The sequence below is a fragment of the Rhincodon typus genome, chromosome 13 (genome assembly GCF_021869965.1).
Source record: "Rhincodon typus isolate 14 chromosome 13, sRhiTyp1.1, whole genome shotgun sequence".
Classification (NCBI taxonomy): Eukaryota; Metazoa; Chordata; class Chondrichthyes; order Orectolobiformes; family Rhincodontidae; genus Rhincodon; species Rhincodon typus.
Genome location: NC_063344.1, coordinates 19125035 through 19151881, shown reverse-complemented (window position 1 = coordinate 19151881; position 26847 = coordinate 19125035). Strand labels below are relative to the sequence as shown.

The 26847-nt window shown below is 42.8% G+C and overlaps 1 protein-coding gene across 1 annotated transcript in view; it reads right to left on the bottom strand.

Moving 5' to 3' along the window:
- tnika (TRAF2 and NCK interacting kinase a) overlaps nt 1-26847 on the bottom strand; it is a 206858-nt gene that overhangs the window by 52303 nt on the left and 127708 nt on the right. Inside the window, exons 12-17 of the mRNA XM_048604542.1 lie at nt 23740-23856; nt 15941-16027; nt 13729-13920; nt 11168-11557; nt 2612-2776; nt 1248-1508 (exon numbers count right to left, since the gene is read on the bottom strand). Coding sequence (XP_048460499.1) covers nt 1248-1508; nt 2612-2776; nt 11168-11557; nt 13729-13920; nt 15941-16027; nt 23740-23856 — 1212 coding nt within the window. The remainder of the gene's footprint in view (nt 1-1247; nt 1509-2611; nt 2777-11167; nt 11558-13728; nt 13921-15940; nt 16028-23739; nt 23857-26847) is intronic.

Sequence of the window (26847 nt, the reverse complement as noted above, 5' to 3'; positions counted from 1 at the left end):
CCAGCATCTGCAGTTCCTACTATCTCTGAAATTCACGAACAATTTTGTTTGAGTGCATAGGAAGAAACTGTTTCCAGTGGTAGGATGATCGGTAACCAGAGGGAAACAGATTGAAGAAAAATTGAAGGAAGAAACAAAGGCAAGAGGAAACAATTTGTTTCTTTTAAGCGTCAAGTTATTGTGATCTGGAAAACGCTGCCCAGATAAGAATTGGATAAATATTTGAAGGAGAAACTATTGCACTGCAAGGGAGAACGGGATGAACCACATAGTCCTTTCTGAGAGACAGCATTGGCGTGATGGATTGTCTGGGTTTCTTCTGAGCTTTACAATTCGATAGAAATAGTATTTGCTGCCCCAAAAGAAAAATAGAATAACCTGGCATTCTATCATTCTCAAAGGCAAAATAACAGCAGGAGACTGGAATACCTGAAGATTCAGACTGACAAGATTTGTAGCTGGGATTGTGGATGAGGTTGTTGACTCGCTCGCTGAGCTGGCTGATTGTAGTTCAGACGTTTCATCACCATGCTAGGTAATATCAACAATGCGGCCTCCGACGAAGTGATGTCGCGTCATCAGAGGCCACACTGATGATGTTACCTAGCATGGTGACGAAACGTCTGAACTACAACCAGCCAGCTCGGCAAGCAAGTCAACAGCTTCATTCAGACTGACAATTTAGCTCCAGGTATCTCATCCCTTTCACTTGTCCAAGTGCTGACCTAAAATCCCACCACTGGATGGCGCTTGACCCAGATACCACTGGCCTGGTTTGATCTGAGTATCTTGCTTGTATGGAACCTACAATGTATGGTACACCTTGAACCTAGGATATGCCAACCCTCCAAGACTGTCTTAAAGTCTCCAGAAATCAAAGATTAACCTGGTCACAAGAAAAAAAGATCAAGAAATGAAAACAAAAAGAGAGGCTTATTTAAATTGCTGCCAACAATTTCACTTATTTGTTCCAAAAATGTAGGGAGATTGAGGGGGTGAGGACAGGCTGTTGCATAGTCAAAATCAACACTTTGCTAACAAATAGTGTGTTCATGTTCTAAATTGGTAATGATAAGATTGGTCTCTGGGACAGGAGGCTTACTGAGATACCAGCGACAGGGGCTAGGCGTGACTGGAGGTCATGGACTGGTAGCTCCTGGAATACTGTCAGGTCTTGACAACCCTATATCGGCCTCAGTGCTGCCTTACAGAGAGAGATGAGGCGAGATGCACGACGAGTTGATTACCTTGGGTGGGGTGTCCTCCTCTTGCCTGTGCCAAACGCTGCCCCCACACTTTTCTTCTCTTGACCCAAGGCGGGGAGGGAGGGGTGGGGTTTCTGATGTGGGGTCGGAGTTCTGCCGTGGCATTTCGGCGCGATGTGACACTAGCCCCTCTTGTGAATGGAAAGCGCTGGACATACTCTTAGTTGGCTGCTCGTGAAGGGACTGGGAACCCGTCATGGAAGTACTGTGCGGTTTCAAAGGAACCAGGTGAGCTACTTGGACCTGCGCAGAAGGAAATTAGAGTTACCTCCCAAATCTGCAAATCCATTACATCATCTTGTGGCAGATTTGAGGCCAAGCATATGGTGTTTGTCTCACACACACACCGAGTGACTGTCGCAAGGAAGGGAATTTCTGTGCATGAAAATAATGGAGCCTCATCCTCTAGAACTGTTGAAAAAGCAGCTGGACACAATGATGATGGGGTGAGGGTAGGTGGGTAATGGGGGGGTGGGTTCATTCACTGAAGAAGGGAGAATAGGTGGCTTTCCTATCTATCTTGAAGTCACCTAATGGGCCCTGTCTCCTGAACTTTGACCTTTGTGTTTCACTCCTTCCTAATTCTCATCTTCCAGATGTTTCTCCATTCCTGTTATCTTATTCAGACTTCCCAGGTTTCCAGGATCTGGTTCCAGTAGATGGGGTGCATCAGCATAAGATTTCCAACAAGAGTTGAGACCAACTTGAGCTAGCCCTGAGTCTGTCATTCTGAAACTGACTTAGCACAAGCACAGGAACAGGTAAAGAAGCACTGGAGAAAGTGCAAGTGTCTGAAAATGTCCTAAACTCACAGATTCTCACCGTTAGGCATAGTAAACCAGGAACCTCCCAGGAAACATGAAATTACGAATGGGCTCATTTGTCTGAACAAAGGAGCTGTTTCCATTTAAGGAGCGGGGGAGGCACAATGGAAAGATATCAAAATTTACTGGCCACAGTGATAGTTATTAATAAATCCAATTGGAAATTCATGAGAAAATTCCTTGCTTGATGGTGGTGAGAATAGGGAACACCTTACCTCAGTGTGGTTCAGACAAAAACATAGATGTATCTAAGGAGAAGCTGAATAAATTCATGAGGGAGAAAGGAAGAGAAGGATATGTTGACAATGGGAGATAAGGTATGGCAGGAAGAGGCTTGGAAGGAGCATGAATGCCAGCAGAGGCCCATGTAGGACTGAATGGCCTCTTTCTCTGTTGTAAAATTCTACATAGGGTTGCAAAGCAGGCATAGCATTTTCGGGAAGCATCAGCAATCCAGAATATTTCAAGCAGTCCTCCATGCAAGCAAGATGCGAGGAATGTAGGAACTATTGACTCTGCTACCTGAGGCTCTACAGGTCTATGCATTGGTGGGGTTCGTGCAGCCTGCACTGCACTGCTGCTAAATGATTCGGAACGAGGCGGCATGCTTGGGTCAGACATCCTATTTCCCATCTTATGTGGCATTGCTGGCGAGCTTTGGCGGTTTAACTTGGAGCGTTCCTCCACCTAGAACCAAGAAAGGGTGAGGAGAGGGTGGATGGTGAGAGAAAAAAAAGTGTTAGTGACATCAAAGTAACACCTTCCAACTCGTGTGTTGCAAACTTTTCTCAACACTCATCGTAACACAGAGCAGAATATAACATATACATATTGTACCCATGCCAAAGAGGGCATACAGAGATCTGTGAATTTATTCCCACTTTTCTTGGATTGAATACTTTTTCTGCAATTGAGCTAAGATGGCATATTCTGAATGCGTCAGAAGGAGAGGGAGTGAAATGGAAAGTGGATTTTGGAACATATGATCAACTCAGCAAATAAAATACAGGGTATTGACAAACACTATACTTACAGATCCAAAGTGGAAGCCTTCCCAAATTCTTAAATCTCAGGAGGCCTTGCCAGCCAAGATTTCAAGGATCTGAGACAGTTGGAGTGGTGCTTTGTTAAAACTCTAGATCTGAGAATGAGTCAAAATTTTAAGGATTTGAAATATTCTGCTTCTGGTTAAAAAGAATTGTGTTGCATACACCAGGGCCACACAGTTAAATTCCTTTTGCATTCAAAGTAGATCAATAACAGAAACCAAAATATAGCATACCCAAAGCACACCAAAGTTGATTAATTTCTAGTACAGACTTGTCTGAAGCTGATAGTAATTAGTCAGACTGCACTACCTCTTGCAATACTTTTGCTACGTTCACAGTCATGTGATATAATTACAAATTGAATGGAATAAAATGAAGAATTCAAAGGAACTTAGAGACTTTCAATGTCAGTACTGGTTACTAATTCCTAATCGCTTCAGGCAAGCATTCCCAGATATTAGAAATCCAATTACGGAGAGATGAGGAAGTCCATCAGATCCACAACCCTTGGCAGCCCAAGAGAAAATAGGAGGAGCCAAAAGAAGTTTAAAGATCATAGCTGCATGATGCGACAAATGTATCATCTTCAATGTTCCAAATCGATCAAAATCCAAAGGAAATCCTTTTTCAAAACTTGAGGTTCTTACTTCTAAGGAGTGCAGGTTGGCTTCTGAATGAGGCCTTTCAGGCTAAGCTTTGAAGTCCAACAAATTGAGAAACATTCCCTGACCCCTTTTACTGAGAGTTCCAGGTATTTGGCCATGTGTGTTGGGCGGATACAAAATTCAGTTGGATTGTTTTCTTTGGCAGGCAGTCTTTGATTTACAGCTTAGGCTCTCCAGCAAACCAGAGTCCTCTGTATTCTTTGGATCTTCTACAAGTCACAGGTGAAGAAAGCCACATTACATCTTCACTCTTGGAAGGGAAGATCAGGAAGTTTCCCTTACCATAATAGAGCTTGCCATGTAAACATGTCCTGTTGTCACCTTAAATCCAAACAACATAAAAGATTTTACCTGGCCTTAAACCAATCAAGGGTTAGGCTAACATTCAATTATCTTCGATCTTTTCTAATTTATTCATTAATAGGATGTAAGTAGCGATGGTAAGAGCAGCATGTATTATTTTCCCCTAATTGCCCAAGAGAAAGTAGTGGTCAGCTGTCTTCCTGAGCCACTGTTCTTGGTGAGGTGTAGATACATCCATAATGCCATTAGGGAGGCAGTTCTGGGATATTTACCCAGTGACATTAACGGAAGGGCGATATATTTCCAAGTCAGCATGGTGAGTGGCTTGGACAGGAACTTGCAGGTGGTGGTGTTCACCTGTACCTGCTGCCCTTGTCCTTTTAGATGGCAGAGGTCATGTGTTTGGAAGGGCTTGTCTTTGCAAGTTGCTGCAGTGCATCTTGTGGATGGGAGCCACTGCTTCCACTGTGCACTGATACAGGAGAGAATGAATGTTTAAAGCGGTAAATGGGTGCTGACCATTTGGGATACTTTGTCTTGGATGGTGCTGAGTTTCTTGAGTATTTTTAGAGCTACACCCATCAAGGCATATGAAGAGTATTCCATCATACTCCTGAGCTATGCCTTGCAGAAGATGGACAAAGACTGACAAGTCAGCAGATGAATCAATACAGTGTGGAGCTGGAGGAACACAGCAGGTCAGGCAGCACCAGAGGAGCAGGAAAGTCGACATTGATGAAGGGTCCCAACCTGAAACATCGACTCTCCTGCTCCTCTGATTCTGCCTGACGTGCTGTGTTCCTCCAGCTTCACACTGTATCGATTCTGACTCCAGCATCTGCTATCTCCAAGTCAGCAGATGAGTCACTTTTAATCAGAATACTCAGCCTTAAACTTATTCATGTAAATAACAGTATTTATGTAGCTGGTGCAATTAAGTTCAATATTATTGATCAGAATGTTAACAGTAGAGAAACTGATAATTCTGTTTAATGTTAAGGGGAGGATTTTAGATGCTGTCTCTCTTATTAGATAAGGTCATTGTCAGGCACTTTGTGCATGTGAACATTACAGCCATTTATCAGCCCAAGCCTGAATGTTGTCACGTTTTGCAGCCTGTAAGCGACCACTGCTTCAATATTTGGGGAAAATCTGAATGGTACTGAATGCTGTACAATTGTCAGTGAATATCCCTACTTCAGTAGAAAGAATATCATCCCTGAAGAAGCAAAAGGTGGTTGGGATAGGATACTACTGATAGAAACTCCTGCAGTGAATCTCTGGGGCAAAGATCTTTGGTCTCCAACAACCCACCTTCCTTTGGGTTAGGTTTGACAAGCAATGGAGAGATTTCTTTCCTGATTTCAATCGACTCCAGTTTTGCTACGGATCCTTGATGCTGCAATTTGTCAAATGCTGCCTTAATGTCAAAGGCAGTGATTCTCAACTCAACACTGGAATTTAGAACTTTTGCCTATGTTTGAACAAAGATGTCAGGAGCCTAACGGCCCTGACAAAACACAAACAGGGCTCACTGGGCTGGTTTTTTGCTAAATAAGTGCCTCAAGTCATTGACACCTGATGCTCAGTTGTATTGAGTAATGGGATGGTAATTTGTCAGGTTGGACTTGTCCTGCATTTTATGGACAGGACAAACCTGAACAATTTTCGACATTGTTGGGTAGATGCCAGTGCTGTCACTGTAATGGAACAACTTGGCGAGGTCCACAGCTAGTCCTGGAGCACTAATTTTCAGTACTACTGCAAGGATGCTGCCAAGGCCCAGAGACATTGCAGTATCCAGAACCTTCAGCCACCTCTGGTATCATGTGGAGTTTAGACTGGCAACTCTGATCTTGGGGTTGAAGGAGGAGACAGAGATTGGTCATTCACTCAGCAGTTTTGATTGATTCCAGAATTAGTGTTTAATATGAAAAAGTGTAGCAAGGAGGAAATCAGTACAAAGTGGGTGAGTTTTAGTTCCCATAGTTTCTGCTCTTGCAGGAGCTAAGATGAACTTTTCTAGATCTGGAAGTGTTCACATAGCAGCGACAGGAAAAAGCTGCCATTCAGTTCAGGCCAATAGTGTTTTCAATTTCTTATTCCCATCGTCCACCGTCAAATGTTTTTAAAAGAATAATTTAGAAAAATGTCTCTGTAATGGTCACTACTTTCCCATCCCTTTCTTTACTAAGTGGGAAGGCTCATTGGAAATATTATAATCTCCAATGAATCCAGGCTTCATAGAATCTCGAACTCTTTGTTTAAAAATTAATTTTTGCCATGTTATCATTTGCTCATTGCTTGTTGCCCTTGAGAAGGTACTGGTGGGGTTTAACCAGTACACTCTGTGTGGTGAAGGTACAACCACAGTGCTGCCAAGTGGTGAGTTCTAAGAGTTTGACACAGTGACCACAAAGGAATGGGTGATAAATGTCCCACTCAGGATGATGTGTGATTTGAGAGAGGAACTTGGCAGTAATGGTGTTTCCACAGCTTGTGCTGCCATTGTCCCAAAGGAGGGTGAGGTTAGATGTTTGGAAGGTGCTTCTAAAGAAACAAGACCCCTCCTTTCTCTTCACTTCCACATCATGTTGTAGCCTACAGGTTTTGAATCTGGCATGATTCTAATTATTATTTAATAATTAACTTCCCGCACTGCTCAAACTGAGCACCAAATGCAAGAAAGTACGTACATTAAAAATAAAAAAGGCAGCAGCTGAAGTGTTTAAAATATATCGTAAAAGACTAATGATAACTAATTTGTCATGCGACCAGTTTTCTGACTATTCATTCTTTAACCTAAATCTGGTCAAGCCCTCCCCATCTCCCTCAAACCTCCTCCAGTACTAAAATCTCCCAACTACCCCTTCACTCCTCCAGTTTTGGCTTCTTGCCCTTTCCTGCTATGAATTGCTCCACCATCAATGGCTGCCCCTTCAGCTAACTGCACCTTGAACTCAGGAATTTCTTTCCTAAGTGTCTTCACCTCTCTCTCCTCCTTTAAACCTGCTCTTTTGCAGGTGAGGTAAAACTACTCCTTTGGCTAAGCATTAGATGAATTTTATTGGTGAAATGCCTTGGGACATTTTACTAGATTATAGATTCAATTAAAATGGAAATTTGCTGCTGATGCCAGTTGGTTCACAATGAATGAAGCTTTGAGATTCACTTCCAGATCCTAATGCAGGTATGCATTCAGCTCCTTCCTGTGAGCCCCATGAGCATCATGGGTATAAGTGAAGCTCATCATTCTCAAGTTAGTCTTGCCAATGATGAGGGGAACTTGCATTAGTACAACAGTAAACTGAATAATGTACAAAAGTGCTGTCAGAAATATGTCTACACTGAAAAGTCTGAAGATTAGTAGACCAGGATAAGAACTGCAGCAACTTGGGGAAGGCACTTATCACTGATATTAATTGAACATACATGAAAGAGGAAGAAAATGAGAGGGTAATGAGGGGGCCACTCAAATCGTCACTGGTTAGTGAAGTGAAGGTAGATACACTACTGTATTTAAAAATAGTCCATTGAGCCTTCTTCACCAGTCAGATAGATCATAGACGATCTTTTATCTCAATGCCACATTCCTATATCTATATCCCTTGATGTCATTAGTCTCTAGAAATTTATTGACTTCTGTCTGAACGATTGACATTCTTCAACCCTATGGGACAGAGAATTCCAAAGATTCACCACCCTCTGAGTGAAGAAATGCCTCCCCACTCTTAAAATGGCCTAAAATACACCTTCAGGTGGATATACCAGATCTCTTGCTATTTAAAACAGAGCGGAGAAGTTCTCACTGGCGTCCATGGGCAATATTTATCCCATAAACAACATCAGTAAACAAAAAACTGGTAATTTTCCTCATTCATGTGAGTTTGGTTTGTCTAGAAGATCTGTTGCATTTCCCCACCCCACACCAGTGACTGTCTCTCCAAAAATGACTTCATTAGCTGTCAAGCACTTTGGGATGTGAAAGGCACTATTAAAATGCTGACTTGGCCTTTACCGTCCTCTTAAGTAGAAAAAAATGGCAGACAATGATGCAGTCCATTCAGCAGGTGATGTATCATCAGTTGGCACTGGGCCATACACCAACGTCTCTGGTTCAGTTCCTGCTATGGCTTGAGTTAGCTAAGTCTACCAGGACCAGTAACATTTCCAGTAAAACTGATCTTCGAGCCTTGCGGCTCAAAAAGGGAAGGGAGAGGAGAATGCACAATTGTAACATCCGTGACTTTGGCTGTAACGATTGGCTTGGGGTCCTCAATTAATTGCAAAAGTGATGTAGTCAGAGTGACAACACGTGATCTATACTAGGTTGTGAGGACAGTTGTTGTCCTTTAAACAGTTTCTGCTGTTACTAGGCAAGAAAGCTAAAAGGTGGGAAATCAGATTAGATTCTAAAAGGTATAATGCCAGATTTGAAAGTTTGTTTGCTCAGTTCCACTGTCTACTAATCTTCAGATGCCATAGTTCTGTTGAATACATCACAAGATATTTTGAAGCAATCAATAGGAGTTTCAAGTAAGCTCACATTCTTGTCTTGGACATCTACGATTTCTTGGTGTTAAACATTTCCATCAATGCTATCCTAACCTGCTGACTACTGAGCAGATGGAACTCCATTTTTTTGAAACAGTGCACGAGGGCTTGTTTCATGATCTTAAGAAATGTCTCATCTCCTGAGAAATCTAGAGGTGAGCTGTGTTTGACAGAGTTGTTAATATGGCAAGTAGGCAGGCAGGTTATTGGTGTTCATTGGTTAATAAATTGACTGAATGGATATAAAGGGAGAAACGGGTGGAATTGGCGTGTGGAAGAAGCTGTAAGATTGAGTAGTAAGGTGCTTGTGGAGCAGTGGTAGAGTCCTTTATTCTGGACTAGGAGGACTTGGTTCAAGTCCCACCTGCTCCAGAGGAGTTTCATATTATTTCTGAATAACTTGATTGGAAAATATCTAAGATTGAGTAGTAAGGTGCTTATGCAGCAGCGATCATATCCATATCTCTGAGCCAGAAGGTCTGGGTTCAAGTCTCACATGCTCTAGAGATATGTATTAACATCCCTGAGCAGGCCAATTAGGAAAAATATCTAAGATTGAGTGGCTAATAAACTCTATCCACAAAGAAAGAGGTCTTGGTTTGATGTTTCACTGAATGACTTGGATCTAGATTGACAAAAGTCTTGACAAAGATGGCTAACGCAAATTCCAAGAACACATATCCCACAGTTAAACTGTTGCATGAACTAAATAGAGTTTTGAGGAGATTACGATGGTCAGAATATAAAGTAAAAGTCACCACATTACTAGAGGGCCATAGACTGCTCTCTCATTAGACAGAGGTGACTGAAGATGAGTTTAACCTGAAGGTCACCATACCTCAGGCAAAGGGTAAGGTTTGAGAAGGAGGGACCACCATTGTGACCTTAGGCAGTATGGGAATTGAACCTATGCTGTTGGAGTCCCTGTACAGTTCAAACCAGCCATTCAGCGAACTGAGCTGGGGCAGGCTCCAATTCAAGCTAAGCTCCCCAAGCAATTGAACTGGTGCTCAGGAGAGTGTAGGCCTGGAAAAGAGTGAAACAAAAACAGAAATTGCTGGAAAAACTCGGCAGGTCTGGCAGCACCTGTGCAGAGAAAGCAGGGTTAATGTTTCAGGTCCAGCGACTCTTTTTCAGAACTTTAGTTCTTCACTTCTGAAGAAGGGTCACTGGACCCAAAACAGATGTTGCCAGACCTGCTGAGTTTTTCCAGGAGTTTGTTTTTGCTTCTGATTTCCAATATCTGCTGTCTTTGTTTTATTTTACTCTGGAAAAGAGTGATTATCAAGAGAACTGCAACGAAACCACTCAGGAGGCCCTCATGGAGATTAGTGCATAGACAATAAGGCACATTATTTTGGTGAACTGGACAGTGAAAGTGCATGTGGACTGAGGGAATGCGGACTACTCCTTTGTCCAGCAATGTGAGACCTTTGGTGGCACTGAAGTAGAACTTTCAATGCACTGCTGTCAGAAGCTGATCTGCTCCATTTGGGAAATCTGGTAAGCAGCATTTGCCTGAGACTACTCTCAGGGTATGACAAAGATAGAGGGAAATCTGGGTTGGTTTCTTTAGATTGAGGGGAGGAACACCAATTTTCATGTATTGGGCTGTCTGCTGATTGGAGGCTAAGGTTACTTTGATAACTGTCTGGATCAATTTCCAATCTCAATACCGGATTGTGGCACAATTTGATTGTGAGGTCTTCGGTTTCTGAAGACTGAGTTGAGTTTTCTGATTTTATCTGCTTCTGGGGAGTACTATGTGGGGAAGTGGGTGGCAATTCCTCTGAGGAAGACTGTGTAGGAGAACCCATGAGTGTACTGTAATGGGTGTGACAGCTGTGGGAACGGGGACCCCCTGGCAAGTGGCCAAGAGAGCTGAACAGGGTTCCTGAGGAAGCATTGTGTTCCATGCGGCGGAGGGGTGTGGGAAACCCAAAAGGGATGCTGTGACTGGTGTGAAACTCGGCAGAGCCAGAGCATGGGCAGTTAGGGAAAGCAGAAGGGAGAACAGAAGATGGGTGGGGATCAGCAAGATTTGGGGCGCTGGCCATCTTTTTCAAAGAGAGCATATAGCTGGGCTGAGGGACTATCAGAGTATCCGAATTCTGTGGTGGAAATTTTGAAAGAGCTGACAAGAAAGAGGCTGGGGAAGAACAAGACAAAAAGGCCTCAGGACAATCTGGAGACAAGCAACAAGGAGACATTGAGGAGAGAGAACGATGGTGAGGAATTGGTATGGGCAGGCTCTCTGTTTCATGGAATGTTCCTTCTTCAGAAATATGTCTATCATTAACAGGATCCATTCTTATCTTGGGAGTATTTGGAACTTTCTCTACCACCCCACCAGGTTTTATGGTGAATCTGCAATCTAGGGGCCTTGCAGTTTTATCTACTGACTTCCTCTTCTTTTTCCTAATTACTCCGCCATAACCAATTGTAAAGATGTATTCATCTGAATGCCCTCGTGGGTTTGCAGAGGTGGCCTTTACATGCTTCTTCACCACGCCATTGGGTCCAAACTCAAAGGTCACCTCCTGTGACTGTAATTGCTTGGTCTGTGACCGTAGCCGTGGTCGTGCCTCCCTGGCCTGGTCCTCCTTGCAGGTGTGTGACTTCTTCTCAGTCTTTGCTTGGGCCTGGAGAGGGGACGTTCCTGCTGGCCCTGTATGATCAGAGTCTGGTGCGGTCAGGACTTGGCGTGAGCCTTTTCTGTTGATCAGAGGAGAGGCGAGAACACTGGGAACCACAAGGTGTTGGCCCGAACGGACATGCCAGGACAAATCGTGAGCGGGCTGCTGATTGGTGATGTCACTGAACGATGGCCACTTAGTGGCAGGCACTCCATCTTTGGGTGGGCGTCGAGGAGAATTACTGAGCGATCGCTTCTGTACCTGGGGTTTGGATGACAGAATTATTTGTTCAAAAAGAACAGTAAGCTCGCACCTACCTGGGATAAAAACCAGAGTGACATTTTAATGAGCACCCACATGTTTCATGTTGGCCAAACAGAGCTGACACCAATAAACTAGATGGCTTGTATGGTGAATAACAAATACATGTCTCCTAGCATCGGAGCAACAGGAGGCCATAGAACCATCGAACCTGATTCCACGATGTATTTGGAATGTGACTGATCTGTATCTCAACTGCATTTATTAGTCTTGATTTCATAATCCTCAGTACCCTTTCCCAACAAAAATCAACCTCTGTCTTGAAACGCTCACATTCAACCGTACTGGCTGGTTCAAATGCTGGTGGCCAGTGGGAGTGGTACTGGAGCAGTCAGAAACTTGCCTACGTTACAGTGCAGTCAGAGCAAGTGCTCACAGAGGCTGCATGTTGGAATATGTTTAAAAAAAACATTAAGGATACTGGGTCATTCAGTCCCTCCAATCTGTTCTACCATTCCATCAGATCATGGCTGCTCTATACCTCAACTCCAGGTGACCATCCAGCTGTTTCTGACTGAAATTCCCCATCCTTCCTGGTTAGGCAAAGTCTACATTCAAGTTAGTCGATTCACTCATTGAAGACATAACATTCCCCTCCCCCACTCCCGGTAAAGATGTCAAACACTCCAGGACAATGCTGAGGTTCCAGAAATTGAAGACTAATTGCTGGAGTAAATGGGTGTTAAAAATATGAAACATTAAATGTCTTGGGGACAAAAAGCCTCTCTGAACTCTGAATATTGGAGACCGAGAAAATGCCCCCTTTGTTCCAACAGTCAAAATTATCCACAAGGGTAAGGAAGAGTCTTTTTTGCTTTCTGATTGGTGTAGGCAGGCAGAAGACTGACATGTGAGGTGACCAATGATGGAAAGGTGAAGGGGGGGGTGGGGGTTGCAGTTGGAGGTCATGTGATCTTCAGGATTATATTGAATTGGTTTACGTTGAATCCCCAGGGGACAGGAATTCTGGTAACTCTCTAGAACATTCAGCCAATTGCAAAGACATTGTGACTTTCTCAAATCAAAATATTTGGAGGACATTTTCCTTTCTTTCTCACCTTCCATCTTTTCCTGATGGTGTTTGTGGGCTATTTAAATATGTGGATATCCTTGTCAATCCAGCAAAGAAGATTGGAGGCAGAATCTTGGGTTAAATTCTTTGCTCCAAACCTAAGGTGTTCAGCACAGTTTGAGTTCTCAAACACCTTGCTGGGTGGCATCAACTAGCACAGCCCAGATGGAATGACCGAGGGACCCACTGAATAAACTGCAGGAGGTTTCAATTCTTGAGCTGCAGGTGTGGAGTAGACACAGATTCCACCTCAGCCTAGTGAGTAGGGCTACCACAGGCCTCGGAGGTCCTCTGTTGGTTGTGTGTACACATGTCTGCAAAAACGTAATGGTGGGTAAGGAAAAGAGAGAGAGGGGAGTTGGGGAAGACAGGGAGGGTGGAAGAATCAAGGGACATATAAGATGTGGAGGAAGGAAGGAGGAGAAAGAGACCTGGAGTGAGGAAGTGGAGAGGAGGAAGAATGCAGGAGGAGGGGAGGAGGCAACAAGGTGAAAGAGAGGAAGGAGAGATAGACAAACAGAGAAAGTGAAAACAAGAGAGAGAAAGCAAGGAAGTGAGACAGGGTGAAAGAAAGAGAGGGAAAGCAAAAGAGAGAGCAAGAGGGAGAAAGCAAGAGAAAAGTTGAGAGAGAGAAAACAAGAGCTAGAGAAAACAAGAGCGAGAGAAAGCGAGTGAGAGAAAGACAGATGTTGCAAGTGAGGAATCATAGGGGAAATGCTTTCAAGTTCTGAAAATTTCAGAGAAGACAGTCAATGATGACTAAGTTCCCCAAAAGTATATTCAAAGATCATCACACTGTGTAAAACAGTCTAGTCCCTCCTGGTTTAATGCAGCATGGGATGTTGGATTGTATCTTTTATATTCAGCAACCATCACTGAGTGAAGTCTCTTCACAAGACCCAGCAGCTAAGGAAATGAAAGGAACCTATTGGCCCACAGTTTGACAACCTCATCAACACCAATCCCATTCTACTCAATGGCAGTGCACACACAAAACAATAGTGCAATCAATCCTAGAGATATCAGTTGGGTTGCGTACCTCTTTGGCCCAGGCTGGCTTCTCTGTTGGGTTCATACTGTCCTTGTAGTGATAAAGTCCCTTCTTCTCACCAGATCTTGGCTCCAGCTGTTGCTGCTGCTGGAGAGACACCAGATAAGCCCGTTCCTGTTGCAACTGTCGTTGTAGTCGTTCTGCCTGACGCTGTTCTTCCAGCTGCTTTCGCTTGTACTCCTTTCAGTCGTAGACCAAACAGAAGAGAGCGTATAAAACCTTCACCGTGTTTGTTAGTGACAATTGGTGGAATGACTAATCCCACAACGATTGAGGTTACTAATTATTCCACTCGGTGTGAGAATTTCATCCAATCTATTTGGAACTACATTCAAGCCCAGATCACATCCGTCATTACCAACAAATACAGGTACAAACAGATTTAGGGCCACCACTTTCATATGAAATTAATTATAATTTCCATTTTTTCCAATTTCTTTTGCAAACTAGCATCTTAAATAGTCAGTTGAAATTTCACAGGAAGTTCATTAACTTGAAACAATGCAAGATAATGGAATAAAAGTTCATTAAAGTCAATAAAAGTTGCAATAAACACATATCTCTCAACTGGAGTTTAAAGTATTATGGAGAACAGTCTCAAGCCCTGCAGGGAATAATAGGATAAGAGTTCTGGATCATGAATGATACCCTGACCATCCAGTCACAAATGATAGATGGGTTTGTCCTACATGCTGGGAGTGTTTTCTTGGCTTGCAGTGAGGAAGCAGCTACCATAAAGCAAATTGGCTCAAGCTACCTCAGTTAAAGAAGCTGGTTTAGAGGAGGTCTTAGGTGTAAATACAGAACAAGCTTAAGGAAGATTTCCAGAGTTGAGGTTCAAGACAGAGATGGTTCTACAGTTAATCAAAAGTTGGGGAGTGGGGCATGAGGTAAGCCTATAACAATCAGAGCATTGTGCATTGGACGGAGCTGATTAGAGCAGAGGGAGAGGAGACCGCTTGATTTAATATATATTCCTGCTTCTGATATGGCCATCCCTAATTGCCCTCGAAATGTTGGTGGTGAGTTGCTTCCTTTAACTGCTGTTGTAAAGGAGGATAATGATTTTGAGTTCTGAATGCACTGGGAGAGTGGAGATAATGGGAAGTAAAGGCAAGATGTAAGCAACCAGGCTAGGATGCAGGGTCAGGATGTGCACTGACTGATGTGTGGTGGGGTTTTGGAGGCCAAATGAGGAGATGTCAATGTAGCTGAGGGTTGCAGGTGGAAGCCAGTGTGGAAAAGGACAATCCTGATTATAAAATCTAAAAGGAATTAAGACTTAATATTTATTAATCCCTCCCCCTGACATGAAGTAGAGGATCAGAGAGTGCAAGTTTTTATATTTGACCAGAATAAACTCTCAAATCAGTGGCAAGCCATACAGTTCAGTAAATGTGTTAACACTGTCCACACCTATTTTAATGGCTGATGAGTTTCTCAGTATATTGATTATCAGCTGTTGCAAATTAATAATTACATTTTCAAATTATAATGTTCTGGCAGAATAAAAGACAAAAGCAAATCCAAAGAATTCTCCATTGTCTAAACTATCCACATCAAACTCTCCTCGGACAGGTATAGCACAGGGTTAGATACAGAGTAAAACTCCCTCTACTCTTTTAAACTGAAAGTAAAGCAGTGTCTACACTGTCCACATCAAACATTCCCAAATAAGGAACAGCATGGGGTTTAGATACAGAGTTAAGCTTTATCTACATTGTCCCCATACAACACTTCAAAGACAGGTTCAGCATGGAATCAGACACAATGTAAAGCTCCCTCTACTTTTTTAAAATGAAACTAAAGCCCTCTTGATATTGTCCCATCAAAAACTCGCAGGACAGGTACAGCAATGGAATTAGAGACAGAGGATAGGGAGGATAGGGGAGAGAGGGAGGGAAAAAGGAAGAGGATGAGACAGCAGTCATATTAAAATTGCAAGAAATTTTGAAACAACGCAACACAGTTACTTGGAATGATCTAATAGAATTACAGTTCAACATTTCATTCCTGCTCTTTTATAAAATTCATAAAGGAAGCTAGTTGAGCTTATGATGGATCACCATAGATTCTTAAAGTCTGTCTTAGGCAAATATATAATGGCACAATGAGAGAACAAGGGAGGAGATTGGAGGTGGGATTGTGAACAAGGAGCTAGGTGAGCTTTGGTTCCAGGTAAATAATATTGGTGCATTACCAGTAGGAGAGCCTGCTCCTGCAGAAGTTGTTGTTGCAAGATCTCTAACTGCCTCTGTTCTTCCTCTAACTGCCGCCTTATGTACTCCTGCAGACATCAGGGAGAGAGATTCGGAGACAGAGAGGAAAGGAGAGAGAAAAAGAGAAAACAGGAACGATTTCAGAAAAGGAGGAGAAGGAGACAGGAATGCCCGAGATTCAAGAAGCTTGAACCAAACTGAACTGAGACATATGGTAGTTCTGTTTCTGGACTTACAATCCAGAGGCCTGACCTAATAATCCAGAGTCATGAGTTCAAATCTCACCATCACACCTGGGAACTTACATGCAATCAAATAAATAATTGTGGAATCCCAAGTTACTATCAGCAATGGGTAACCACGCAAGTAGTTAGATCACGACTAAAAGGCCATCTGATTGTGAAAAATTGCAATGAAGGAAATCTGCCACCCTTACTAGGCCTGGCCTACATGTAACTCCAGATTCACATGAGGTTAACTCTGAAATGGCCTCACAAGCCACTCAGCTATCTCCAAGAAGGCAGCTTTTCATAAATAAATGTTGGATCTCACGGGCCAAAACAAAAGGGACACCCAACACAGCCACAGAATTAGGTCTGCAAATTCTACCAGTCTTCCGATCGGTGGGTTCTGCTGGACGTCTGGGTTTTAAGATTAGACTGACTTCTGAGAATGTGTGGCTGGGTGTCTGCTCCTAGCAACAGCTTGTGTTTTCCACAGCTGGCCTGTATGAGATGTATTTGGAATAGTCAACTCAACCATCCCACACTGGGCCACACTGATCAGGAAGTTACTTTTTTCTGCATTGGATACTTCAGTAACCTCCATAATGGAAACTAAAAACATTACTGAAGTTGGGGTTTGAGCTCCAATCAATTCCAAAGGATAACAAAAGTCATGGGATAGCGAGCTCTGTATATGAATGTGTTTCAACCACTTTGCTTCTCACAGGGAATGAATTTAGTGTTGTCATTAGCTTCTGAAATTAACTAGCATCAACAGTTTCATTACAGAGCGCTATTTTGAGTTTGTGGCCACGTTCAGTTCAATCTGACTCAGCTTTCAGTCGTCCCTTCAAAGTGCAACAGTTCTTTTTTATAAACAGGATTTTTTTTGGCAAGTTTTAAAGAATAAAGAACAACAGACATTATGCGCAGAAATTAAGCCAAGAAATTCTTCCCAAGTATAACTCCAGTAAGTCCTTTCAATCGGATTGAATGCAGAATTTTACAACCTGGCCCAACTTCTCTTGCATGGTCCATTATTGTAAAAAGAGATTTCAGGACAGACTGTACTGAAGGGCATTAAATAAAGTCCAGAAAAATGTGTGTGAGAGCAGTGATGGCTTAGGGTAGTTTGGGAAATGTGACCCCGGAGAGAACGAACTGAGCTATGGCAGATTATTTTCGGATTGAAGGAGATTTAGGAGGCAGAAGGAGCTGGGGCTGGGACAAGATTCAAATTCAAATCCAAATCCAAACAAACATTGTCATTGACCCTAGGTACAAACATGCTGCTGATGTGCAGCGCAGCTTGAGTTGCCAATCCTTGAGAAACTGCTGGTTAGTCTCTCGGATGCAGCCTTGAGCAACTCAGAATTAAGTAAAATTGTAGGGAACTTTGAAAAGATTTGCAAGTTTTCATTTCTCATTTTTAATAATATTTTTGTTGATTGGTTTAGGAGTCAGGCAGGAAAAAAATTCTGACAATCAAGAATTATCCAACAAAGTCCTGAAGAGGCTGTTCATTTCCATAGTCATTTCCACGGTTGTGATACAACATGTCATGAAGATGGACATGCCAAGTATCCAATGCCGGGAACTGTGACGGGACAGTGATGTTGGGGGCATGGTGGTGATGATGGGAGTCAGAGGTCTTGTACTGAAATCTTTTGGATTACAATCAAGAACAGTGACAAATAGTCATCCATTTGGTTCATCAGCTCTTAGCTTTGTAAGAAGCCACCCCATGCATTCACCCAACTTCCTCCCCTTGATTATTTGAAACACTTCACTATAGCCCTACAGCTAATGCAGCTTCATAGCAACAAAAAGCCCAAAACCTGTAAGCTTTGCAATTATTTTAACTTATTCAAACTCCTCAAGCATAACCTTCCAAACCCAGAACCCCAGAAAGACAGGGGCAGCAGACTATCAGAGGAAATAACCCACAGATAATTGGAAATGAATGCATTGATCATATTGTACCTCCATTTTGAGTATACCAATATGGACCAGTATGTTTCACTCATCAGTTTTACTGGTTTCTCCTCATATTGGAACACCACCACCTGCAAGTTCCCTCCAAGCCACTCACCATCCTGACTTGGAAATGTATTGCTGTTCCTTCAGTGTTGCTTGGTCAAAATCTTGTAATTCCTTCCTTAAGGGCATTGTAGGTCTATCTACTGCGAATGGACTGCAGTGGTTCAAGAAGGCAGCTCACCACCACCTTCTGAAGGGCAACTAGCGATGGGTGATAAATGCTGGCTCAGCTAGCAACACCCACATCCAGTGAAAGAATAAAAGAAAACCAGATTGGTTTCTGAGCCAGCAATGCTCAATTTAAAAGCCTTTGAAGCATCATTGTGTTTTTCTTTTAGATGATGTACTTTAACAAGAGGAGATAACTGTAGTGGAACATTAGTAACTCCCTCACTTTGTGCACTGGCATTCCCACACACGTGCTCTTAACACTTCCTGCCTGTGGTGTGGGAAAGAACGTCTATCAATTCCCCAGACCTCAACTTGGATCAGATTTTTCCAACTTCGAGCAAGTGGTGTGTGGTAATGGGACTGATCGTAGACCAAAATTGTGGGAACAAAAGTAAGCCATTCAGCCCATCGGATCTGTTCTGCCATTCAATGAGATCTGATAATCCTCAACTCTACTTTCCTGCCTTTGCCCGATAACCCTTGATTCTTTTACTGATTAAAAATCTATCTCAGCCTTGAATATACATAATGATCCAACCTCAACAGCCCCCTGTGGTAAAGAATTCCACACATTCACCACGCTCTGAGAAAAGAAATTCCTTCTCATCTTTGTCTTTAACAGACAATCCCTTATTCTGATATTATGCCCTCTACTCCTAGATTTTACAACGGGGATAACAATGTTTCCACATCTGCTTTGCTAAGTCTGCCAAAAATCTTTTTTATTCATTCATGGGACATAGGCATCTCTAGCTAGGCCAGCATTTATTGCCCATCCCTAATTTCCCAGAAGGCAGTTAAAGAGTCAACCACATTCTTGTGGGTCTGGAGTCACATGTAGGCCAGACCAGGTAAGGATGGCAGTTTCCTTCCCTAAAGGACATTAGTGAACCAGATGGGTTTAAGTTGAGGAGAGTGACTGGACAGTGTGTGTAACAGGCCAGTCCCTTCATCCCTACCAGACAAAAATGTTAATAAGGGGTCCCAACCTCTCGGAGTCTCCAGGAATTAAATATTTAAAAATTATATTTTTTTGTGAACACCTTTGTTCCTTAGTTGTAAAAGCAAATTATGACAGGTTTAGATAAAGCAAAAAAAAAAGGCATTCTGAAGAACTAGAAAACGCAGACTGCCAGTTTTGGGCGAACGATGCTGAGGTGATGTGAGGAAGAACATTTTTACGTAGTGAGTGCTAATGGGTTGGAACTCCCTGCCCACAAGGGTGAGGTAAACGGAGATGATCAATGACTTCACAAGGAAACTGGACATACACTTGAGACTACAGGGATAAAGAAGGGGAATGGGACTGACTGGATCCATAGAAAACCAGCTTGCAATTAATGTGCTGAATGGTTTTGATCTGCAGCTTAAAATAACTATAAAAGCAGTTTGATCGGTTAAGTAAGAATAATCTAAACGCATAAGAGGTTTGGCTGAGAGAAGGCACAGGATGGATGTGCTGAGAGGACAATGGTAAAGTCGGCATGTTGGGGTGGGGGCTAGCAATTGTGTCTTTATTGTGAAGGCCACAGGAGTACGTCATCCATCATTGGCTGTTCCAAAATGGAGATGTGAGGGTGGGATGAATGTTCTGCTTGATTGTTTTCTCTTGACTCTGTTATGTGGCATTTTGGGGCTTACTGTTTCAGGTCTATCGTGAATGGGACGAAGATTATTGGACACACAATAGGACAGGAGGATAGGGGCTGCACAGTACAATGTCTTTGATTTTGCTTAACCTGTGAACAGTTTTCTGTTAATAGATTTTGGGAGGGCAAGGGTATACTACAGATGGAAATCTCAGAAGGTGACAGAAATTGGGGTCATAGAGACGGAAGGTCATGTGACAATGCAGAGAGCTAGTGGCATAGTGTTAATGTCGCTAACGTCAAGTAAATCTAGAGGCTTAGGTTAATTCTTTGGAAATACAGGTTCAAATCACACCACAACAACTGGTGGAATTCAAATTCAATTAATAAATCTGGAATGCAAAACTGATGACCATGAAACCACATCAGTTGTCGCCAGATCCTATCTGGTTCACTAATGTCCTTCAGGGAAAGAAATCTACCACCCTCACCTGGTCTGGCCTACATGTGACTCCAGACCCACAGCAATGTGGCTGACTCCTAAATGGCCTCTGAAATGGCCCTAGCAAGCCACTCAATTCAAGAGAGATTAAAAGGTGAGCAACAAATGTTGGCTTCACCAGTGACACTCACATCCCATGAAAGAATAAAGGAGGACCTCTTAATAATAGTACCCCAGACCCATGAAATCCTAAAAATGTTACAAATAGGAGCAGAAGTAAACATTTTAGTTCCCCAAGCCTGCGCTGCCATTCAATATGATGACGGCTAATTTTCTACCTCAAACCTACATTCACTATCCCTGTATTCCATCATTTATTTAGTGTCCAAAAATGTATAAATATCAGTCTTGATCAAAATCAAAAAGACTGAATCTGGGACAGAGAATTTTAAAGATTCTCAGCCCAGTGCATGTCAAAATTTCATGTCAACCTTGTCCAAAATGGCTGACCTCCTTTATCGTGAAGCTATGTCCTTGTGTTTTAACTGTATAACCCGAGGAAAAACAGCCTTTCAGCAGCTACCCTGTCAAACCCTTGAAGAATATTATACAATATTATACATTATACATGACCTTTCATTCTTAGAACTTCAGGGAATATAGCCCCAGTCTACTCAATCTTTCCTCATAAGACAATGCCCTCACCTCAGGATACAATCAAGTGTGTCAGTTATTGAGTAACTCTGTGCAATATCTCACTGGGCCTTGAGTCTCAATGACTCATTCCTTTGTACAAGCTGTCAGAGCAAATCCAGTTCCCAGTCCTTGAGAGCTGCACAGCTCAGTCACTCCCACTAATACCCACCCTCAATCTTCAAATCTCCATAGGAGGCATGAGTGGGAAAGGCATGAAAATTACATCTTTTCTGAACAGGAAAGTGGTGTTCATTTTTTTTTTAGACAAATAAATATTTCTCCTACAATTTCTGGACTGATTCCTCTTTTCACAAAAAGGCCTGATCTGGAGTCAATGTGTTCAGTTCTGGACACCTCTCTACAACAAGGAGACGCCAGCCTTGGAGGGGCCAAGACACGGATTCAAAGGCACAGAATGATGTCAGAGCCAAAATGGTTAAACTGTGAATCACAGAACAGTTGCAGCACAGAAAGAGGTCATTCAGCCCGTCATCTCTGTGCCAGATCTCTGCAAGAGCATCTCAGCTAGTGTCAATTCCTTGCGATAGGCCTATAATTCCTTTCCTTTGGTCCTCTTTTTAAATCCTTCCTCCTTCGGCAACACATTCCTGAGCCCAACTACTCACTGCTTGTTTCCTGATAACGCCTTTGGTTTCTTTACCAGTCACCTTAAATCAGTGCTTCTGCTTCTTGATTTCGAACCTGAACAAGTGTATTCCAGGATGTTGTGGAAAGTTAGGAAAGAAATTGCAGGGCCCCTAGCAGAGGTATTTGTAACATCCATAATCACAGGAGAGACTGGATAGACTGGGACTTTTTCCACTGGACTGTAGGAGGTTGAGGGGTGATCTTCTAGAGATTTATAAAATAATCAAGGGCATAGATAAGGTGAATAGCAAGGATTTTATTTCCTTAGGGTGGGGGAGTTCAAAACTAGGGGATATATTTTTAAGGTGATGGGAGAAAAATTTAAAAAGGACACAAGGGACAACGTTTTACACAGAGAGTGGTTCGTGTGTGGAATGAACTGCCAGAGTAAGTGGTGGATGCGGGTACAGTTACCACATTTAAAAGGCATTTGGATAAGTACATGAATAGGAAACGTTAGGAGGGATATAGGCCAAATGCAGGCAAGTTTCGTTTGACAACATGGTCTGCGAGAACTAGTTGATCCAAAGGGTTACTTTCAATGTTGTATGACTCTATGGGAACAGAGTTTCACTATCCACTCTGTTCAGTATCCTCATGATTTGACCACCTCTGGTTGTAAACTTATATTCGCTAATGTGTAAAAGATGAAGAGGTGATTTAATGGAGGTGTTTAAGATGATTACATCCAAAGAAACTTTCTCTTTCCCCATACTTCTTCCAGGGGTGTTGTCAGGAAGAGTTTGCTCACACAAGTGACAGAGCAAATCTGCAGCTTTCTTGTCCAAGATAAAAAGCTAAGGGATCTGCAGATCAATTTCAAGACCGATATTGATTAGATTTTTGTTGGGTAAGCATATCGAAGATTCTGTTCCAAACCCAGGTAAATGGAGTTAACTGCAAAAACCGTTGTGAGCTAAGTAAATGTGACAGAATTTGAGAGGCTGAATGAACTCTTGTTCCCATAACATGTCTGAAACCCAGATTCTTCTTCCCTCATAGCACTTTCAGCAGGGGAGCAGGGAAATGGGGCTGGAGGAATTGAAATTGTTGTTGTAGGAAATCTCCGGGTGGGTTCCACCTCAGTCTTTTATCCAAGGCTGAAAGCATTGCCTAGCTGCACTTCTAGCCAGTACCACTGTGGAAACTGAGGGCGCTGTATTGTGACAACATTGAGAAAATGCAAATAAGCCTGGAGGTCACTGTGATAGAGTGGTCAACTTATTGTACTTATATTCCTGGGAATGCAAGTTCAAATCCCGTCAGAGCAGTTTAACAATTTAAATCCAGTTTTAAATCATATTTTAAGAAAACAGTTTTGGTAAAAGTGACAACGAAGCTAGTGGATTACTGTAAAGGCCCAACTGATTCTGTCCCATATGCCACTCCAGTTGTACACCAACTTGTCAACTCTTAGTGCCCTCTGAAGCATAATCCACTGGTGATGCTACTATCACCATTTCAAGGTGTACCTAGGGATGGGCAATTGATGCCAGCCTTGCCAGTGATGCCCATAATTCAGAACAAATTAAGAAACAAGCTTATGATATTGGACCTCTGAGTGATGTGTTAAAAATACTGACTGTTAAAGTCTTTCTAAGTCCTTAGCCTATCAGCTGAGTTATTTGGGTGGGAGTAGGGCAGAATCATTACATTGATTCCCCACCCATTTCTCCCGCTATAACGTTTTCTCTGTGTCCAACAAGAAAAGGTTTCAAAAAATACAATATAGAACTGTCTGGTGTTGGACCTCAGAGTTGGTTCAGCATGCACTGGGCAACAACGGCTGCCATAGGGACTATAGGATTGTGAAAGGTCTAAGAGTTGGAGAATGGGGATATGGTGCAAAGAAAACTCAGAGGAGACACCAAGATATAAGTTCTGTTACAGAGCATTACACTCCCCAAGACCCTACATCCTGCCTTGAACAACATGTTTTAAAACCATCTACCTAAAGGCACTGTGCTTACCTGCTCCCGTTCGGCTAGGCGTCTCTCCTCTTCTCGCTGGAGCCTCTCCATCTCCTCATATCTTCTCCTCTGCTCCCTCTCCTGCTGTTTCCGGTGCTCTCGGTCTCTCCTTTGTTGCTGTAAGTGCCAGAGTAACGTAGAGTGAGAGGCAGTGGGATGATGAGAGCAAAGAAAGTTAACTCTGACCAATTATTTTTCACACTCCTACTTCCACTCCAACCCTCCATCCCCTCACTATCCCAGGATCAAAGTGCCTTCCTACAGTTACTCCCCTTCTCCTTCCCAACACAAGACAGGAGCATCCGTAAGCTAACTGATGGAATGTGGAGCATGATGGACCCTCCAACAGGATTTGTTGTGGAAGATAGTTATTTAAATAACATCCTCAACAGAAGAAAATGTCTCTAGGTGTTTCACAACAAATATCATTAAGCAAAATCGAACAGAGTCACATATAGGAACAGACCAGGAGAGGTTAACAAACATTTTGGAAACTGCCATCCTTACCTGGTCTGGCCTATATGTGACTCCAGACCCACAGCAATGTGGTTGAATCTTAACTGTCTCTGGGCATTTAGGGATGGGCAATAAATGCTGGCCTAACCAGTGATGCCCTCATTCCCTGAATGAATAAAGAGAAAAAAACGAGAGAGGAGAGGCTTAGAGTGGGAATCCTAGAGTTTCAGGTCTAGGAATTTCAATGTACAACCTCCAATGGTGGAGTAATTCAGAATTGGAGGCAAAAAAGGAAACAGAATGGAGGAGAGCAGAAATCTGAGGTTTTTGTGGGCTGGAGGAGATTGCAGAGATAGGGAGGGAGGTAGGGAAGCTACGGAGGGCTTTGAAAACATAAGAGTTTTAAAATGAAGCTATTGCTGGACTAGGAGCCAACATGGATCAGTGAGAACAGAAGGTAATGGGTGAATAGCACTAGATACAAGTTAGGATACAGGGCAACATGAATTTTGATGAATTTCAATTTATAGAGGGTGCAAGATGGGAAATGGGAATTTCTCACATGGTCCAACTGTGAATCAAAGAGCAGGCATTATGGACTGTATTTCCAGTGCCCTATAACATTGTGAGTGAGATCTGGGGCACTGAAAACACCATGGCCAGTCCATGTGTCAATTTCAAGGCTATCCTTCTGCTGGTAGTAATGACTGGATAGGGGGTTGGTGGAATAACAATCCTGTTGTCCCAATGAGGTCAGCTAACTCTGGTTAAAAGCTCAATACGAGATTGTCAGGGCTGGAACTTGACAATTTTTTCAAAGAGGTGAACAGATTACTCCCACCTTTAGAACTGACAAATTAAAAGGAGGCTGAAAAGTGTAGGAAGTCAGTGAGTTGATTGACTGGTGAGTATTGGTGAGCTTCCCTTTCTTCAACATGAAGCAGTTAGCATAAGGAGCTGGAAATTTAAACTTTTTTTTTAAATAAGGGGAAGTAAACCATTTAGCTAACTTCCCAATATTTAAGTTACATCAACAGAATAGAAAAGAGGAACTCATGTATTTTTGTTTAAGTGTTACAGTTTATAGTAGTAGCAGTCATTAATATCCGATAGATAGAGGAATGGCAGAGCATAGTGCATAGATTGTGCTACGTGAGATTCCCAGAATGCTTCCCATGTCCTAAATAACCACCTAGGCATGAAGTGTCCTCAGTTGTTGCAGCTTGAGCTCTAGGATTTGGAGCTTGAACAACAGCTGGTGTCAATGCAGCACACTTGCAATGTTGAGATATTTGTGAACAGCTTGTTTATTGATGGGGGGGGATTGGTCATAGAATCCCTACACTGCAAAGAGAGGCCATTCCACCAACACTCCGAAGAGCATCTTATCCAGGTCCCTAACCTATCACCGAAGCTCCACATTTACCATGCCTATGCATTCTTGGACATTATAGGCACTTTAACATGGTCAATCTATTTAACTTGCACATCTTTGATCTGTGGGAGAAGACCAGAGCACATTGCAGAAACAGGAAGAACATGCACATAGAGAGTCACCCAAGGCTGGAATCAAAGCCAGGTCTCTCGTGTTGTGAGGCAGCAGTGCTAACCATTGTGCCATCATGCCACTCTACACCTACACCTAGGAGTTTAAGAGTATTCAGGGAGAGAGTGTATAGGTGGGCACCAGCATGATAAGCAGAATTAACACTGGGCTGATTTGATTTGTGATAATGTACGCATCAAGAACTTGACACAAAGTACCCACAGCCATGCTCTCTCCAAGTGGAACTGAATCATAAACTGAAGATACTTTAAAGGTTTCTGGAAAGTCTGGGTGAAAGGGGTAATCCTTGTTTGTAAACCCACAAAGGAATTCAGTTTCAAGAAAGGTCAAGAGGAAAATGTCCCAATAGAAATGAGACAAGCACTGATGGGAGAAAAGGGAATAGAGAGATAGGGTGAGTTGTAGGAGATTGAATGGGAGAACACACGTCTGGAATATTTAACACCAGCACAGGCAGTTCAGATGAATGGCCTACTGCATTTTCTATATAATCTTATGAAGTAGACTTTTTATTTGTTCATGGGTGAGAGCAATGCTGGCTGGGCCAGCATTTATTACCCACCCTTAATTACCCTTGAGAAGGCATACTGTGCTGCCTTCTTAAAATGATACAGTCCATGTGCTGAGATAAATCCACAATATGAGTAGGGAGGGAATTCTAGGATTTTGACCAGCAACATGGAAGGAACGGCGATATATTTCCAAGTCAGGATGGTGAGTGGCTTGGAGGGGAATTTGCAGGTTGTGATGCTTCCATGTATTGGTTTTCCCTGTCCTCCTAAGTGTTAGGTGTTGAGAGTTTGGGAGGTGCTGTCAAAGGAGCCCAGATGAGTTGCTGCATCTTGAGATGGTACACAATGCTGCTACTGTGCGTCGGTGGTGAAATGAGTGAATGCTGAAAGGTGATTGATGGGCTGCTAATAAAGCAAGTTGCTTTCTTCTGGGTGGTGTCAAGCTCCTTGAGTGTTGTTGGAGCTTCACTCTTCCAAGCAAATGGGGACTATTCCATCACACATCTGACTTATACCTTGTAAATGGTGGACAGGCTTTGGAGAGTCAGGAGGTGAGATGCTTGCTGCAAGATT